The sequence below is a fragment of the Mauremys mutica genome, chromosome 9, assembly GCF_020497125.1.
Source record: "Mauremys mutica isolate MM-2020 ecotype Southern chromosome 9, ASM2049712v1, whole genome shotgun sequence".
NCBI classification, from domain to species: Eukaryota; Metazoa; Chordata; order Testudines; family Geoemydidae; genus Mauremys; species Mauremys mutica.
Genome location: NC_059080.1, coordinates 84,085,694 through 84,105,834, shown reverse-complemented (window position 1 = coordinate 84,105,834; position 20,141 = coordinate 84,085,694). Strand labels below are relative to the sequence as shown.

The 20,141-nt window shown below is 39.3% G+C and overlaps 1 protein-coding gene across 2 annotated transcripts in view; it reads left to right on the top strand.

The window, feature by feature from the left end:
• Positions 1-19,227, top strand: part of PPM1L (protein phosphatase, Mg2+/Mn2+ dependent 1L) — a 174,358-nt gene extending 155,131 nt beyond the window's left edge. For both annotated transcript variants that reach the window (XM_045031577.1, XM_045031578.1), the window contains exons 3-4: positions 6,439-6,600; positions 14,715-19,227. In XM_045031577.1, the coding sequence (XP_044887512.1) occupies positions 6,439-6,600; positions 14,715-15,061 (509 nt within the window). In that variant the 3' untranslated portion in view covers positions 15,062-19,227. The remainder of the gene's footprint in view (positions 1-6,438; positions 6,601-14,714) is intronic.
• The last annotated feature ends 914 nt before the right edge of the window (positions 19,228-20,141 follow it).

Sequence of the window (20,141 nt, the reverse complement as noted above, 5' to 3'; positions counted from 1 at the left end):
TTTCTTACCTGTATATTCTTCAGGTTTCTGTACACCTGATGGTATTCATTTTACCTTATTTACATAGTCAATGGGAAAAAATATATGTTCTGTTAGCATCACTAGAAAAGGGGAAGGTTATTTGCTGAGCATCAAGATAATTTTGTTCACATGAGAGACAATGGAGTCTGTTGCAAATGTCAAACTAAGAAGGCAACTAAGATTAAAAACTGAGGTTTTATGCTATCCACTCACCTTTCAATTACTTCCTGTGTTACTCTAGAAACTCTGAAAATAAAAATAATTGTAAAAGTGTGACAAATGTACAGATAATACCAGCTGTTGTACTGTTTGTGAGTCCTGTTACATCTGGTTGCTATTTTGGATTTCACTCCTGAGATGCAATGAGTCCTTTTCAGCTTTATTTTCAGTGCAGACAGGTTATTTGACCTTTACCTTTGCTCCACCATATTTGGCTTGAAAACAAAGCTTTTAAAAATGTAAAAGAATATGTTTTGTTAGGTCTTAGGAGCATATCCAAAAAGGCAGTCACCAGATTTCAGGACTCTCTAGATCCCTGCAGTCGGACAGCACTTTACTTACTTCTTGTACCTCTGTCACAGGAAGTAAATGAGGGTACATGAGGGTGTAGTCTCCTGCCTTAATTTTCTTATTCAGAAGGAGCTTTGTGCAGTTGAAAAACTGATAAACTGTTGTTCAGGCAGAGAATTCAGTGACCTCAAACTTGCTGTACGTTGTTTTTTAGTTTGAATGAACAACTGCACTGTGCCAAAATAGTTTTCATCCTTCATTTTGAACTGCAGACTAACAGGCTTGCTACCCAGGGTCCTGAAAGGTAGCAATCTTATCCTATACTAAGGGCTAGCTCCAGCTGGCAAATCCCTATCACCTTAAGCAGTAATAATAATAGTAATATTTAACAGGAACACTTATTCATAGATCTCAGATAACTTCACAAATATGAGTAAGGATCATCATCCCTAATTTACAAATAGAGATAAATGAATCATTAAGACTGTATACATACTAGGCTTTTTTTTAAAAATTCCCACCGTTGTTGTTACTGGTGTATCTCCATTGGTGGTAAGTAATGATGAAAATGCTAGTACAGACAGTGCTCTCAGAAGGTGCTGGTGTTTAAATCAGAGTCCTCTAAATCTGCTTAAATCAGGTCAATACAACACAGTAACACTAGTAGCCACTGGTGCATTGTCTGTGTTAGTGCTATCAGCATTGCTACCACTAATGCAGCTGCACTTGTGGGAAATTTTTCATACCTGGTACAGATAAGATCAGGTAAGTTGAAGCTATGCAGTGAGCATGTGGCAGAGTTGGTAATAGAATACAGGTTGCATGGTGCTCAATCCCGTAGATTACGACTGGCCCTTTTAATGTGTCCATTTTAAATAAACTCAGTGATTTCAGTACAATTTTGTTTGACTTTTAGTTAAAGAATGTTTCTGCCAGGCAACTGATTTTTGTTGGCTCCTTGGGTTTTTGCATAAGAGAGGCTTCTCTATATATACTGTAATTAGGTGAACTCTCAAAAATGTTATTAAAACTGTTAAAAAAATTATATAGTACATAATTTGAGAAAAGAGTGTCTGTACATCTGGGTATAGTGCTTAGATTATCCACAAATACAAAGTTTGTTTTTAAAGTCATATGATACATAGAATACATAATCAGCAATAATCCAAATTTAGGTGAATAGATTTAACAATACAGTTTAGATATTAGAATCCGAATACTCAGGTACATCACTCATGAAAAGTTGTACAGAGATTTGGTTGTGGAAAGCAAAATATAACAATGCATGGAGATTGTCCCTCAGTAATTGAGAATTAGGTAGGTTGTCCATTTAGAAAATACAATCTGTGAGGAAAGTACTTCAGTTATTTTCCTGACTGTGCTTCTCATCATACTAAAATTAACATTTTTTTCTTAGCAACAAACTGGAAGCTGTTCCCACTTAGTTTTATAACCTTTCAGTCAGCTGCAAAAAAATTATATAACCAACTGTATAGTGAAAAATATTTCCACGTTGAAGCTGTGCAGACCAGACCCTTATTTTAAAAGTCATCCTTGAGAACCAATACAGTGCATCTAAACAGAATATTTTACTTATACCAGTCATGACATTATCAAGTATGAACACAGGGATTGCAACACTGAAACACTGTAATTCCTGATATGGACAAGCACACAGCAAGTCACTGACATTATAAGGATTTAGATTTAAAACCCCCAGAACATAGGCTCAAATCCTTATTCATCTCTGCAGAAGTCAAGGCACAGAGGCCTGAAGTCACTGCTAATAGTTGGATGTATAGGACTTCTAGTTTGATGAATTCTCTGAATCTTTGGTTTAAAATCTTTTGTTTAAAAAGATTCAGGTGGGGAAATCCTGCTTTGAAAGCACTCCATGTAGTCTTGAGAAGCCATGATATGAGCCCTTGGTGAAGCAGGCTTGTTAGCATTGCTAAATCTATGATCTCAAATTCCCACTAGACCAACATCTGTAGGACATGCCATCAGGAACTTCTTGCAGAACTTCATTTTATATAACCCACCTACCGGCTCCATGCAGCTCCCACGGTCCCCTCCCTGGCACTGGCAGCATGGCTAGATCATCCTGTTGCCCTCTGCTCACAAGAAGCAGCTTCCCTGCTACTAACTGGCCGCATATGACCACAGTGCAGCAGTAACATATGGGCTTTATGTTCTAAGTTGTGGTTTCTCCATGGAACATGCTATGTAGAGTAGCTGTTCCCCTCCACCTCCTCCTTTTGGCTGCATAGTGGTTCTGCATCATTAGCTATCTACCTTAAATAGTCCTAGAAGTTACAGGCAAATTCCATAATTGCAGGTGTGCTTCTCCTATGTGCAGCCCTCCTGATTTGCCTGCCCCATTTCTGTGAGGGTTTGGTTTATCTATTTTCCTGTGATCCACATAAGGATGGGCATATACGTGCTGTAGAAGTGGTTTGTGTTTTCTGAGATCCATTTTTATCGAGATCCCTTTATGCACCATACTCCTTCTAATGTAGATAAATAAATACGTCAGAAAAGTTATGAAAGATTTTGGATACCGCCCATCCCTGACTTTTCCCAGCTAACGCTATTTTTCCTTGTTAGTCTCTATTATGTGAGATAGTAAAAACCTCACTCTTATGAATAATCAGATATAAATTAGCTAACAGGTGAAAATTCAGCTTGCACTTTTTTGACCTGGGTTAAAAAAAAAAAAAGAAAGCAACCATGGAATTTATTTTATTTACTGTTAAATGATACTGGAGTATGGGTTGTGTTGATGTGAAACTAAATTAATTTCAGCAGTACTCTGTAGTCTCAGCTACATGTCAGGAACTTTCTTTGGAAGTATGTAAATGAACATTAAAAAAGGCTTGTTTGCTTGCTTGCTTGCTCCTTTAAAATATTCATTAAATTGTGATAGCAAGTCTAAAGTCCCTTAAAGCAGGGCAATATTTTTAAAAAGCTAGAGTTCAAATGTATATGACCATCAATATATTGTAGTGATGGAAAAGAAGAAAAAACAGAACGTGTTTTCTTTGTTGGTTTTAGTTTTGTGCAGCTTTTATACTATCAATTAAATATTGGAAATGAATAACATTTCAATTTTCAAAAAGATGATGGAACTGGGATGACACATCAGTATTGACCACTCTCACCTGTGTGAGTGGATGAGGAATATTAAGAACCCTGGGCCTGATGATGAAGGTGGATAGCCATGCCTTCCTGTATTTCTTTGTTGCATCTCTGGGTTCCCGACTGGCGATTTACATTGTTGTCATTTGTTTTGATGGATGTTCTAGCCATATAATCACTCTCTCCAGCAATTTATGAAGCACAAATTGTGGAAGGCTTGAAGTATCACAGCTTTTGCTCCCATGTCCATTGGATATTTTCAGTTAACAGTACAATAGGGCCTTTCATCAAGAATTAAAGCAAATCCCAAGAATATGCTTCTCTCTCTCAGAAAAGCTGGTTTGTTCAGTGATGTTTTAATGTTTATCTGCTATTTTTTCATTGTTAGTTTTTGCTGGAGTAATTTTATTTATATTGATAAATCATTGTACTAAAAATAATCTTCTTCTGATGTGTTTATAAATGTCATAGGCATCTGAAATAGGTAAATACTGTTCAGTAATTTGAGGATATTCTCTTTCCACAGAGCAGTTTGTCTGGAAGTATTCTGTAAAATATATCTTGCCTGAAACAGAACTTGCTAGTACATGAGTATTTGTCATATTGTCCAGAGATGAAAACACAATAGGTGTCTAGAAGAGAGGCATATATCCTTGCCAGCTATACTGAAATAGTGCACAAAGGAAAGTAGGGAAGGGATTATCAACAATTGTCATGCAGAGAAGTATGTTTTGTAGTTAGGATGACTTACGAGGTATCAGTTTTTTGGGGTTTTTTTTCTGACCTCCAATTTCAAGAGACTGAGTTTAGGGAAAAGGGACAGAAATGCAGGAACAGAAACAACTGATACACCTCCAGAATGTTTACCATCATTGTTCCCTCTGATACCCCACAATATTTAAGCAGACAGTAAGGTGCCCCATAGAGAACACTCACACCCTGCGGCATATTGTTTGGGATGCCTATTGTTTGTATTTTGAGTCTCTCTATCTTGAACATGCTAATCTGTGGAGGGAAAGATGGGGGTAGATTGTGAGCAGTGCAGTATTGCTTATGGATGGTGGAAGTGGGAAATTATATATTTTTGTAAAATTGTGTGATTATTTGAGCTGTATTTAAAAGATTTTATATTACATGCAGTGATGAATCATAATAGACTAACATGGATTATAAACGGTTTTTATTATGAAACAGTAACAAAGCCCAGAAATAAGGTTTGAATTGAACTGATGGATAACTAACAATTGCTTTTTGTTTGAAAATACATTTACCAAAACAATCTGACTAAGCAACAAAAAGTAAACCTTTAAATAAATAGTGCAAACCAAACTGAAAGTGCAACAGTGCAAAAATGGATAATATAATATTTACCTAGCTCACAGCTAGGTTGTGGGGTTCATGACTGCAAACTGTTGTTCATTTTTATTTATTTTGCAGGCTCTTTTTATAAACTCAAATTCTTGTTTTATTTCTGTGACTCTTAAGTGTTTTGGAGCATTTACACCATCTTGTCCAGGTGCAACTGTGATCCATAAGCAATAAGCATTAATGTAATGACAATTTTGAAGTTACCTTTTGTTACAAAACTTCATATTTTCATATAGATAACTCGTCTGGGCCTCCAGGTCACACAATTATTTCAGTTTGACTTTATATTTGGCTTTTGCCTTCCTCAAACTAATACAAGATACAATGTGTATATAAAACCTTATACATAAAATCAAGTTAATCAGATTCCAAACTGGAAAAATGGAAAACATGAAATAGTGGCTTGATTAAACTTGGCCTTTTTTCATTTTCATTTCTACTGAATGGACAAATGAGCCACAATACCTGGGTATCCTTATTTATTTGATACAACAACCAACATACTATACCCTTCAAAACTCTTATTTACTAACAGTGACCTTAGCCACTTTGCTCTTGTCTTGTCATCGAATATACAGTGCAACATATCCTCAAGTTCGCCCTTACCACTATCTTAAATCATACTTCGTACCCTGATAGCTCCCTGCAGAGGATGTACAACCTATTTACATCTAATGCTGATGCCAGATGTACATAAGCTCCCAATTTGACAGCTGTTCTTTCCGTAAAGGCATCCAGAAGGTTATACTTCGACCAGATTTATTTTATGAATGCGGGTTTTTTTAAGTAGTAGCTGCCATTCAGTTAGGCTGTTACTAGGCTGTTGTGCTGAGAGAACTTTTCTCTATTACTTTCCTTGACCAGCAAGAGAAGACAGATATCAGGCCTAGACTGGGAACCGATTTCCCCCTATCCAAACTTCTCTCTGCCTTTCTTAATGTGGAGCACATTCTCCTGCTAGTGAATTTTATCAGATCTGAGCAACAGACACCTTATTTTTTAACAGCGATTTTACCCATCATCCAATGAGAGAAATATACAAGCTATATCCTGGAAGAAGTTTCTGTTTCCAAGCAGCTTTATGATATAGAGTCATTTTAAACATGTCTAAACGACAAAGCAGATGAGAGATGCTAGGCTGGGATTACGGGGTCATTCCCCCAGTACATCAGAGTTAAAATCTGATAGACTAAAAATATTGTTAGACAAAATGGACTGACACATTTGATCAATCCCATTGAATAGATTGTCATCAAAGTACTAGATGTTTCAGTCAGATACATGTGCTGCTGCTGTTCCCTATGGCTGCTGAGTACAGATAACAAGGGAGGACACTGCAGTGTAACTAGTGGTGATGTTTATTTCATTGTCTTGCCTCTTTTTCTCCCCCTTCTTTTTCAGGTACTACCTGTTTGATTGCATTGCTATCAGATAAAGAACTTACAGTGGCCAATGTTGGTGATTCACGGGGAGTCCTGTGTGATAAGGATGGAAATGCTATCCCTTTGTCACATGATCACAAACCCTATCAACTGAAGGAGAGAAAGAGGATTAAAAGAGCTGGTAAGATTATAAACTTGTCTTGTCAGTTCAAATAAGGCATTCTTTAATGATTTATTCTGTAGATAATAGACAATTCTTTTTTTCATGTATGTATGCTCCTGAAAGTTTGCCAAGTTGACATCTTGGAGAATGACATTTCCATGGTATAGAATATTGAGCACTTATATAGCACTTCTCAGCCATAGATCTCAAAGTGCACATGGGGAAACAGAGGCAGAGTCAGCGATTTGTCCAGGATTCCTTAGCAAGTCAGTGGCAAAGCTGGCAATAGCTCCCAAGTCTCCTGATATTCCATTGAGTGTCCTGTCCAATGTACCCGGTTGCTTACTTCCACAGACCGGTTAATCAGTGGCAGCAGCAGTGCAAGCTTCTCCATACAACACCAACAACCTTTGCAGCAAGAGACCACCTCTAGGAATGAGGGCAGTTGAGACTGCATAACCTATTTGAACCTTACTACCTCTACTGAAGCTACTATCAAGGATGCCAGCTGGAATTGAGGTTTCAGAACATAACACTTGTGTGATAATAACTTGAGTTCTGAACCACAGTCATGAAGGGTTTAGGAAGATGTTTCATATTTAGTGAGTGGTATATATTCTTTTAGGGTAGATATGTAGTTTGAGGCCAAGAATTAAAGACTGAGGAATTGGACATTTGTATGGACAACAAGAATATCCAGTTACATTAGTTAATCATAGAATTGGATCGTAGACTGGATGGGTACTCGATATGTTTTCTAGTCCAGTCCCCTGCACTCAAGGCAGGACTAAATATTAAATGCTAACAAAGAGTATTGGAATAGAGATAAAACCACATGCTTCAGAGTTTAAACCAATCTAACTATTAGGATTAGAATGAGATCTTCATAGGGTCAGACTGTCTCACCTCTGCTTATTGCAGGGTTTCTCCCAATCCCATGCTCCGGGTGTCCCTGAACCTCTGACAGCTAGAAGTTGTGACTGGACAGCAGGGGATGGATCACTCAATAATTACCCTGTTCAATTCATTCCCTCTGAAACATCTGGCACTGGCCACTGTCAGAAGACAAGATACTGGGCTAGATAGACCACTGGTCTGACCCAGTGGGCCATTATTACGTTCTTCTGAAGCATTTGTTGGCCGCCACTGTCAGAGACATGATCCTGAACTAGATGGACCTTGGATCTGATCCAATTCCTGTATTCCTGTGTAAATGAGCACAAGCATTTTTTGTTTGTTCATTGTCCTGAGAAAACAAAAACTTGCAGATGCTCCTTACAGTTTTTCAGCCGCTTGAGTATTCACAAAGATACAGTAGACATGCTTGTTTTAAACCATTATAACCCCTTCTTGGAATTGCTCATCCCTTACCTGAGAAAACTAGATAAACAAATTGCAGAAAATAAATTTGCTGATAGAAAAGTGCCTTCCCCATCCTTGTCATCCACTCCTCTTACATCTGTCTTGGGATATCATAATCATCCTGTATGACAGAGGCATCTTCCCAGGGGTGGTGTTTTATAACAAGGGATGCTGATGTCTCAGCACTTGAAAGACCTCCAGTCACATTGACCCCATGACAGCATTCTCTGTCTCTAGCATTTGTGCTGCTCAAATCTACCTTTTCCATCTTCCTTAACCCTTTGTCTTTTAAAGAAAAATAAGCCTCAGAGCCTCATTCTAATGAATTTTTGCTCTTAGACAACACCCATCATTTAGCGATTATCATTGTCATAGTTTAAGGCAACAGCACCTGTATTCACCCACCGTGGATTCTCAAGGGCACCCACTGTAGGCTCCTAGCTCCTCAGCTGTCATTTCTCTTGGGTGGAAACCCACATCTCTCCCTCCTGACCAGGGATTTTTCCAGGCTGCACAATTCCCTGCCTACACTATGATACTCCTAGTAAGCAAGACTGCCTAAACAGTCCAGCATCTGTACTTTGCTGCCTTTCGGAAAGCTATGAACAGCTGTAATTGTCTGCAGCTACACAGCTCTTCCTAAGCAAGCACATTTATTCTTATGGTGGAAGCATAACAGAGAAAACATTAAAAACAAAAAATAACCTACCCATATGCTAATAAGCTTACCAGAGATCAGCCCAACTTCAACAAGGGCTCTGGTAGGAGTCAGTCCTTCAGACGCTAAGAAGTTTTTCTGTGGCTACAAATTCATACCAGCCCCAGCTGAGAATTAGCACCCCCCTGAATAGCTCAATCTTTCCTTTATGTAGCTGGTCCCTTGAACTTGATACTCTAGGAACAGGTAATCAGTAGACATTGGTCCCCTTCTCAGGGCATAGCTGCAAAAGGCTGGGCTTTTGCATAAACGGAGGTGGGGAACTTGCATTCACCTTCCCTTAGAGATTCCCCAGGCAAACCTCTTGACACCGCTTTGTCCAAAAGTTCATTTTTGTTTGGCACATTATGCAGTACCGTCCTTTGAAGTTCAAAATACTTCCCAGAGTTCACATTGCCTTCCCCCACCCCGTACAGAAGTTACACACAGTCTTGGCCGACACTAATACATAAATCATTCATTTAATACAATAGACTCCAAGGATACTTAAACTTAATTCAGTAAGGTTTTGCAGGAAATTACCATACCTGTAACTCTTGTATCTTAAACAGGCAGCCAATCGCATCTTTGTTATGGTGGCCTAGGGAGGCAGGATAGTACATTTAACAGAGCAGCAGACTGGAAGTCAGGAGACCTGGCTTCCGTTCCTAAAATGCTATCACTGAACTGATGTTTGGCCTTAGCACAAGCACTTCTGTGCTGTGCCTTAGTTTCTCTGTCTGTAAAATGGAGATGATAATGCTTATCCCCATTGTAAAGCATTTAGAGATCTGTGAATTAAAACTGTGATAAGTGCTCAGTATTATCACCAGGGAGTGGAGCTTGCAGTCTCCTGAGACCGTTCTCTTCCCACTTCTTAAAAAGCCCCTAGAAACTTCCCACCATAAAATGGGATTTCAGAATGGATTCTATTAGCACTGTATTTATTATTGTTCCCTCCCATTCCTGTTTTTCTAAATGTGTACCAGACATCTGCATTCTCCATTCCTTTCATTTTATGAGGATGAATGTTAGTTATGGATTTGTTTTGTCTTTTACCATGTTTCATAGTGCTCCCAGGGGCTACTGGGTCTATTTTCAATAGAGCCCTCTCTCCTGATGCCTTTTCTTTCAGTACTGGCTGTGATTGTGGGCCTTTAGGGAACCCAGTTAATATCAAAGTCCTCTTTATCCGCAAAGTACAGTTGCAGCAGCAGTAATACCTAATGTTAAATGCAGGACACTCTCTCAGTAATGGCAGTAGAAAAGGCAAATATCTGGCAGTAATAAGGGGATATTGAGAAGATCTTAATGGCAAACCCATCTGTGTAGTGTGTCCTCCACCAAAGTATTGCAATAAAAGAACAGTTTCCATAGACTGTGCCTTCCTTTTCTAACCCCCAATCTTGAATTTCAGTGGAGCACACTGTGGTTATTCTGAGCACGATTAGCCAAGAGTTTAGGCTTTTCTGACATATTTCCTTTTGGTTGGAGTTCCTTTCATTTTCAGATTTTATTATAATTATAATTGTTGTTGTTATTATACCAATACCTTTTTCTCTGGATGCTAGGCAAGTCTACTTGGAGCAGAACTCCAGAACGGAGCAGATGCAAGAGCTAGCCAAGATTTCTAATAAACTTTAAAACTCTAAAGGTCTGTTCTGATAATTCCCTGTTCCTGTGTTTTTGGCCTAGATCGTCTCTAAGGGCTTGTCTACACAGGGACATTGAACTTCTTGATTTTTTTTCTTATCTTCAGAAGAACAGGTCTCATTAGAAAGATTAATGTTCTAGCTCTCTGCCACTCAACAAAAAATACTCTTGATAGCCTAATAACTTAATGTGTTTTCCTCTCTATTGTGTGTTGTCCCATTTTTATTATCATGATTAATATAACCTTCTGCTTTTATAATGTAGACAGTGCTATTAACAACGCAGACACCAATCCATACAACTGCTAGATACTTTTACATATTGCTTAACAACCCTTGAGATTTTAATATTTACAATAAATATAACATAGACACGGGGTGCTAAAATGGTAATTATGAAGTCTATAGCAATACCATAATATATCTGTTACCCCCACTTTGCTCCATTTTTCCATTAACTGATCATAAGATTTTTATGCTAATACATTTATAATGATTTAAAACCATGATATTGCCTTTGAAGAGGTGGACAGTTAGTCTTATCAAATGCAATTACAGAAAGACACAAAATAACCACATCATGATGCTGAATTACAATTTTTCCTCATCACATTCCATCATTAGAAGGCAGTATCACAGTCAGGGGCCTCCTGTGTAATACAATTATGCAGCTGCATAATTGTGTTGCAGGATGAGATTTCACTTAAAAGTTAAGTCCCTAGCCCTGGGGCGGAGAAGACAACCATCAGAATGTGAACCTGGTATAAACTGATGCAGTAATCTCTGCCTTAGTCTGCAAACAATAGCCTGCAACAATGGCTCAGAGAAAATGTTAACTTTCCTGTGCATCTCAATGGCATGTTAACACTGAGGTGACAAATATCACCTGATCTGTCACTTTTGTATGTAGTGGCAGACACTGCGGTGGGAGAGGACTGGGGTGGGTCAAGGGTTGCTGGAGTGAGGGATGAGGAATTCAAGCCCCCTCCCTCTCACCTCAGTGTAGACTCCTCTCTATTCATAGCCAAAAGCGGAAGGGAAAGAATCCTCTCCTTGATGCCAAACCCCTCAGCTGGCTCCCAAAACAACCTCACAGCTTCCTGTGAGCTAAACCCTCCTGGTGTTTCCTACCTAACAATGAAACCTCCATATTCTCCTGACAAGTCCTTCACTGCTGCTCTTCATTGTCAGAACAAACCTTGCAGCACTTTGAAAGTACAAATTTTGGGAGCTGCCTAAAATAAACTATATCTAATACCAAAGTAAATACCGGTAACATAAGACTGACTGGACTAGGAGAGGGGAGAAACGGGTTTTGGGAGTGAGATGCCGCATAATGCTGGGGTCTTTGCCACATAGTTTAGAACTAATGTGTCGCTTAAGTCACAGGAACTTGATCACAACTTAGGATATGTCTACACCAATGGCTCTCAGCCTTTCCAGACTACTGTACCCCTTTCAGGAGTCTGAGTTATCTTGCGTACCCCCCAAGTTTCACCTCACTTAAAAAATACTTGCTTACAAAATCAGACATAAAAACACAAAAGCGTCACAGCACAGTGTTACTGAAAAATTGCTGACTTTCTTCTTTTTACCTTATAGTTATAAAATAAATCAATTGGAATATAAATATTGTACTTACATTTCAGTCTCTAGAATATAGAGCAGTATCAACAAGTTGCTGTCTGTATGAAATTTTAGTTTGTACTGATTTCGCTAGTGCTTTTTATGTAGCCTGTTGTAAAACTAGGCAAATATCTAGATGAGTTGATGTACCTTCTGGAAGACCTCTGTGTACCCCAGGGGTTCGCATACCCTTAGTTGAGAACCAGAGGTCTACACTATGGAGACTATGCCGGCATGGCTATGGTGGTATAGCCCTGTAGCATAAATGCAGTCTACAACCACTACCGCCTGACAGAAGGGGATTTTCAGTTGGAATAGGGGATTTTTGGTTAGCTATGTTGATGGAAGCTCAGAGACCCAAGTAGAATCGGCTGCGAAGCATCAAATTAGATGCTTGCCTTGAAAGAATTCCATTTAGGGTTGTGAAGAGCCACATGCAATTTTGGAGCCACAAATTGACTGTCACTGATGTAAACGCAAGTTATTCACCTTGAACATTATAATCCTTTGAACTGAGCTGTCTAAAAAGCAAAATTTTGTATTGTTGCCAAAATCTTTTTTCTGTAAATAGGGATTATTCCTCATCAGTAACAGTTAGAGATGCAGAATATTTCGTTTTAATGAGAATTTTTAAGTATTTTGTTTGCATGATTAAACAAAGAAAACATTAAAAGTAGTAAAAAATACTTTTTCATCTAGCCCTGTGGTATACAACATGTGCCATAGAAAAACTTCAGTCATTGCTTTACAAAGACAGCAAAAAAATCATTTTGTATCCATCAGTTCTGGCCAGGGGCGGCTCCAGGCACCAGCACGCCAAGCGCATGCTTGGGCAGCAAGCCGCAGGGGGTGCTCTGCCAGTCGCTGCGAGGGCAGCAGGCAGGCTGCCTTTGGCGGCATACCTGCGGAGGGTCCACTGGTCCCGCGGCTTCGGCGTACCTCCAGCCTGCCTGCCGTGCTTGGGGCGGCAAAATGCCTAGAGCCGCTGCTGGTTCTGGCTGTAAAAATTCGAATAAGTAGATAAAATGAGTCTGTTGCATCAGATGTCTTTTCTGTAAGCATAATAAAAGATGCAGGCAATGCATTCCTTGAATTACAGGTGTATGGCCTGCTCTAAAATTAACTGTCATGTATTGCAAATTTATCCTTTTCCTATCATCCCAAAACACACAAGACTACATTCTGACTATTTGCTCTCTTGTAGTCATGTTTTTTCCGCCAGTTTGTCCTTTGGATCTTCTGCAAAGGCAAATAAGTGCACAGGCTACATGTCGTTCCAAGAGGCCACTCAGAAATGTACAATTGCATATAGCAACTGCCCAGGGTTTGGTTGACTGCATGTTTGAAAAGGTATTTCAAATACAGTCTTAGAAATTCCCACTGTTGGGAACTGTGCATGTCTTAATATTGAGACTCCATTTTAAAAGTCTTCAATAGAGGTGGGCAGCGAGTGAGAATTATGCACAAATATTTGAGACTTCTGAATAGAATTTTCCTTCATGCCCCTCATTATTCACTTTGCAAACATTCAGGCAAAAATGTTCTGCTCAAACTGATGTTCACATAAATTTAGTTTGGGTTTTAACCAAGAATCAATTACTCATTAACTGAAATACAGTTTCAAGTGGAAGCAGAAATAGTTTAAAGATTAGGTCATACAACTAGGGAACGGGGAATCATGTGACCTGTCACGCAAATCCAAATAATCAGTTGTGAGTTGCAGTGAATAGTTTGAAAGCAATAATAGGCTGGAATTTATTTGCAAGGCAAAAAATATAATTTTGAATAGCAAATTTGTGTAAAAAAAAAATTCTGGACAATTTGTAAATCATGAAAAATGACTGCATTTATCAAATGTGAATTTTTCATGCATATGTCATCCACAGTGAAGACAAAGTGACAATTTTACTGATTTTTCTTTTTTGGATGAAGAACTTCCATAACTTTAATGCTCATATTTTAAAGAGAACAAAAAGTGTCTTAAAATATAAATAAATCTTGATCTGTTAGTTCCATGCCTTGTGCTTGAGCATTATACAGTTACCTAGCACGCAAACTGCCTTTTTAAATCTTATTGTTTAAGGACCAAAGCCTGACCACACTGAAGTCAGAAGGGGAATTTTGTCGTTGACTTTGGTGTGACCATAATTTGCCTCTCTTCCCCCTCCATTGATCATGAATTATGCTTAGCTTTGAGGATGGTGCTGCTGTTTGTAGCAAGCATTATTTTCAAAACAAGAGTGTTCTGGGTTATTATCATTACAGCTCACCCAAGACAACTTGATGAAGGTGTCCATAAATTCTTTTGTATATGTGCCTTAGAGTGAGATTTTGGTCTTGCTGCGAGTGTTTTCAATGTTCCATTTCCTTCATACATCCTTCCAAATGAGGGGAAACCTCTTAGTGAATTGTACAAAAGCAGAAGAGCTTTAGTAAAACCAGAATCAAGACATTCACTTTCAGTGTATTGTGTAAGGACTGACACAAGGCTCACTGGAATAAGGGAGACCTCTGTTCACAACAGTTTGTCAGACTCATTTGAGTAAAAAACACAAGACTGTGCTTCCTTTTGAAAGGAGGTTTGTGGTGTTATGTTCCAGATATTTCAATAGCACTGTCTCATGTGTAGACCCAATCTAACTCTTCACTGCATTGTATTGATGTTTATCTTACTTCAGCCATCTTCTACTTTTTGAGATATGTAATGTTTCTATCTGGGAATATCACAGATTTTACAGTGAATCTAGCAGTAAGTCAGAGAGATGCAATTTAACAGAATTTGTGTTTTATTGCAGGTGGCTTCATAAGCTTTAATGGCTCCTGGCGTGTACAGGGGATTCTGGCCATGTCCCGCTCGCTAGGAGATTATCCACTGAAAAATCTGAATGTTGTTATCCCTGACCCAGATATTCTGACCTTTGATCTGGACAAACTACAGCCGGAGTTCATGATCTTAGCATCTGATGGCCTGTGGGATGCTTTCAGCAATGAAGAGGCTGTTCGATTCATCAAGGAACGCCTGGATGAACCACATTTTGGTGCAAAGAGTATAGTTCTGCAGTCATTTTATAGAGGATGTCCTGATAACATAACAGTTATGGTGGTGAAGTTCAGGAATAGCAGCAAAACAGAAGAACAGTGAATTTATAACAGCTCTCTCCCTCTTCTCTGATGAACTTAAAACAAACTCTTGCATTTTAATGTAGTAGAAAGTTCTAGTAATTATCATTAGGATTGTATGTAAAAGGAATGGGAAAGATCTGATCTGTTCTTTGCTGAACAAAAAGAACAACACGGCAAGTATGTTTTGGATAGTTATAATAATTAAGTTTCCCACATTGTCCTGTCTCACATGACCTGCCCCTCCTTTGAAATGGAAGGGTCGAGTCATATTATAGTTAATTCTAAGGTTTAAAATTCCTGCCTACGGTTTTTTCAAATACTGATGATTTCTTAACTTTCCCTTCTAATAGCTGAAGCTGCATTCAGATTGGCACTGAAGGGGTAAGGCAGTCATAAGCGAGCGATAGGAATGACACTGCTTTTCACTCATATATGTAACTAACCTCACAACTGCACTCTTCAATGCTTCGCATCCTTGTTTATCTAATCTGCAGTGATAGATTGAAAAAGATTTGTAATTATTGGTCTGTGTTTTACATGAAGGAAAAAGAGAAGTTAAACACTAGCCTCTGCCAGTCCACAATTGGCCACACTCTTCATTTTTTTAAATTAAATAGGCCCTTTCTACTACATAATTAGGTAAATAATTGAGTTCCCTGCATCCATATGACTATCCATTCCGTGTATGATTTTCATTACACTTCCCCTATGCCATACTGTATTCAATTCAACTGATAAACTCCCTCAGCAAATTCAGAGGTCTGATGCCTTCAGTCACCAAGGAACTAGTTCTCTCATTGTTGAAGAATGCCTAGCATTGATTCATTCACACTTTCTTCTGCTTTTTAGCAAAGAATTTTCAGAGACAAGTAAAGAAAAAAATACAAGATGCTTTCAAGCAAGGCAGAACTTTTTATGATGTTCTAAGGCGTTTCAGTAACACTGAAGCTTAATTCAAAATATTTGTCAAGGAAGAAAAACCTAAAACAACATTTACAAGGCTTAGTGTTCAACTCTGTACACCACCATTGCCATGTAAGTTATTGGGAATATGCTTTAGTGGTGAAACGTTCTCATAACTCTAACCACAAAACTTTTAAGTTCTGATTTTCAACAATAATTGTATTTGGAATCTGTGAATAATCTACATTTTATTATAGACAGCAACCTTCCAAATCTGGTATAGATCTGGAAATTTTAGGCATTGCTGGTTGCTTTATCATATAGTGATCTGGAAACAGAACAGTAACAGAGACTAGATAGTGTCTTAGAAGAAACCTTGGATTCTCTTTGTGAATAATAGGTCATACATACTAATGAAAACCAGAAAATCTAAAACAGAAAGAAGAGTGTGGGCACAGGCTTCTTACGTCATTTTGAGACCTTCATGGAATTGATTCTTTAAGTGAAAGATTTAATTAAAAGATCCAACTGCTGTACTAAGGGGAAAAAAATCAAATTTAGTGGATTTTTAATTGTACCTTGCAATCAAACTGAAGTGGTAAGAGGAAATATTAATGATCACGCTTCAGTTAAATTGCACTGATCTCATTTCTAACGCTCTTCCAGGTTAGAGTACTCTGAAATGATGTGAATGTTTTGCAGAGGTTTCATGATGGTCCTTTTAAGTGTGAAACCGTGTACAATGCTGGAGCAGGAATTCTCAAAGTGGGCTCCAAGGAGCACTTGCTGGTCACATGGTGAAGCTTTACCTTCCCCTTTCCATCTGCTTTGAGAGGCAGACAGGCCTCTCCTTGCAGAAAAGAACCCAAATGGTTGTGGAAACAGCTGCTTAGGAGAAAGAGAGACTGTGAGGTTTACTCCACTAAGGGACCACTACAAATGTAGAGGAGGAACCAGTAAGCATGAGCAGGGAATATAGCCCTGGAGCTATCTCAATCAAGTACTTCAGCAGAAAGCTGAATCACTTCAGCCTGTAGCTACAATCTTGCTGTAATGAATCTATCAGTTATCAGTTAAGTCTTTCATACATACACAGGTGGGGATCTGGAACTAGAATGATGGTCCTTCAGCTACCAAAAACCCCCTCTCTGTGCCTCTACCACATGAGCTAAAGGGAATTTCTCAAAGCAGGTACTAAGATTAGGCCCTGTACCCTCCCTGTCGCTCAGCCAGCAGATCACAGAAGGGAACTCCAGAGCTCTACAGGCGTGCAGCTCGAGTCACTTCACCTACTGTGAAGCAGCTAGACCTGTATCAGGAGCCCAGGAAAAAGGATTTGTCTGTGTTGTTAACTGTACATGTACAAATTCAAGTACCATAGCTGACACAGGTAAGGTGTGGGGTGGTGATTGGGAAGGTAGGTAGGTGATCCATGAGACACTGTTGCCTTAGCAGTGAGCCAGTCTAGAGCCCTGGACAGGACTATTCTTTAAGCCTGCTCCTACTATTATGGCAGCAGGATCTGTGTGATCCTAGTCCTCCCGCAAGGCTGGGCTCTCCCACAGTCCAGAAGCATTTGAGAAACCCAGTACTGGATCACAGAATTGCTTTGCGGGTGGCACTGACCTACATATTTATTCCAGGATTAATACTCAGAACCTACTCTCGTCTGATACCTGAACAAAGCTATTTCAGCCTATGTTCAGTGTTTGCATTTGGGAAAGCATTAGTTATTGTTCTATCTTTCTTGAATTTTCCTTTTATTGTGATCCTTGACCATTAACTCCTTTGCTATGCACTGTGTATGAAACCTGCGGCTTTACTAGTCTGCCATAGCACTGTCAATAATTGCAATAACTCCCTTCCTTTGCCAAAGAAATTCACTTCCACCATCTGTGTTTGATACAACTGGTGGATTTTATTCTTAAAAAAAAAAAAATGGGGGGGGGCACTGAGAGACTCACTTTAGAGTTAAAGAAAGTGGTATATGAAGAGGGCAGGGACTGTGCAAATTTGCCCCCACACTCTGTCAATGCATCTACCTTAAAAACCTACTTTCCTAAAGCCTGCCAGTCATACTGAGCCATGCTGAAGTCTATAGTGATTTTGTGAGGTGGACGGCTACCTACTAGGGACAAGACTAAGATGATCTACATCTCACTTATAAAAGCCTTTAATGTTCAGGTGGTTGGGACACTCACCTGGGATGTGGGAAACCAAGGCTCAAGGCACAGCTCCACCTCAAAGTGGGGATTTGAAAACAGGCCTCCTGTCTCTCAGCTGCATGCCCAAACCACTGGCCTATTGTGTATTCCTGGTGGGGGTGGACACATTGCTTTGCCCCTACCCCCCAAAAATGTCCTGATCTGGTTGCCCCAAGCTGTCTTTAAGGGGGTTAGGGGTGCTCAGCACATACCTATTGGATCAGGCACCACAGGCAAGAGAGGCAGGGAATGCCTCGCTTGCAGTGAGCAGCTTGGTGGTATTACCTTCGGTGCTTTTGCACATGCCCAGTAGCAGAAACTTAGGCACCTGGGGAGCTTAGGTGAGTGCAGGGTTAGGCAGCATCTGAGCAGGGGTTTTGAGGATTTCAGTGGCACCTAAGTGTGGACTTAAGCATCTAAAGGGGCAGCTAGGCACCTAAGTCCCTTTGTGGATCTAGCCTAAAGTGGCTGTATCCATTTCCAAGTACCTGGAACCTTGAGTCTGTGTCCAGATGAGAGAGGCTGCTATATTAAACTGGTGCCAGTGTCCAACATATGTATTGTTCATTATTAAATATTGTAAACTTGTAGTTACCCCTCACTTTTTAAAAAAAAAATGTTGCTCTTATTGGCAATGGTATTCTAAACTGGTGATTTTCCAGAGCCAAATTAGCTGAGTACACTTTTATACATATTCTTATGGCAGACCCTTGCAGTTTTACTGTGTTGTGTTATACGAGTGCTGTACTGTGAACTCTTCACAAAGACTGTGCTTTAATAATTAGAGCTATAATCTATCCTCATATTCTGTCTGTCAGCAAGGTCCTGATGTGCATAATACACTGCCTTTCTGTGTGATCATCTCTCCCTCTAGTGTCTTGCCCAAGTATAGTAGCCTACTGACTGAAAGTTAATAGAGTAGAACCTCAGTTACGAACACCAGTTACAAACTGACTGATCAACCATGCACCTCATTTGGAACTGCAGTCAGGCAGGAGTAGACCCCCACACCCACCCACCCCAAAAAAGGCAAATACAGTATAGTACTGTGTTAAACGTAAACTACTGAAAAAAACAAGGGAACATTTTAAAAAAAGATTTGACAAGGTATGGAAACTTTGTGCTTGTTTCATTTAAATTAAGACGGTTAAAAGCAGCATTTTTCTTCTGCATAATAAAGTTTCAAAGCTGCATTAAGTCAATGTTCAGTTGTAAACTTTTGAAAGAACAACCATAACATTTTCTTCAGAGTTACGAACAACCTCCGTTCCTGAGGTGGTCATAACTCTGAGGTGCTACTGTAGTAGCTCCTTTAGCACAAGCAGAAGATGCATGAAATTTACCCCAGTGCAGAGGTCCTGTGTAAGGTCTGTGCATACCCACTGCACAGGAGTGCACTTTATACTAGTGCTGAAGGTCCCAGATTCAGTCTCCACTGATGATTGTGGTGTCTAGACATATGCACCCATGGTTTATTATGTGTACAGATCCAAGAGCAGAATTTAGCCACCAAAAAGTTTGAGGACCTGTTTGTTTAGAGCCATGTCATCAACTTGCCCGGCCTTTCTTGCCAAGATCTCTCCAAACATGGTTGTCTTACCTTATCATATCAGTGAATGCATTTGAAGCAACTTAACTGTTTGTTTGTGGCATCCAAAAGTTTGGTGACAGTACAGCTTGTTCAGGCCACTGTGGCCAAACATGCAGGTTCTGAAATTCACAGATCGTCTCCAGGTTGGCAGCACCAGCTGTTTTATTTTGTAACTTTTTTTTCCTGTAACACTTAGTATTAAGCACAGGGTTTGAAATGAAAGTGTCTGGTCAGTGAAATGTGCCAGAAGATGATTTTTAAAAATAAAGGGCAGGAGTAGTGATCTTACTCCCATTGAAGTCAGTGGAAGATTTGTCATTAAGTGAAAGGATCAATAGTAAAATCAGTATTAGGTTATTGTTTGTATAGTGACATTTGTTTTATGGTAACCTACTTGTGGT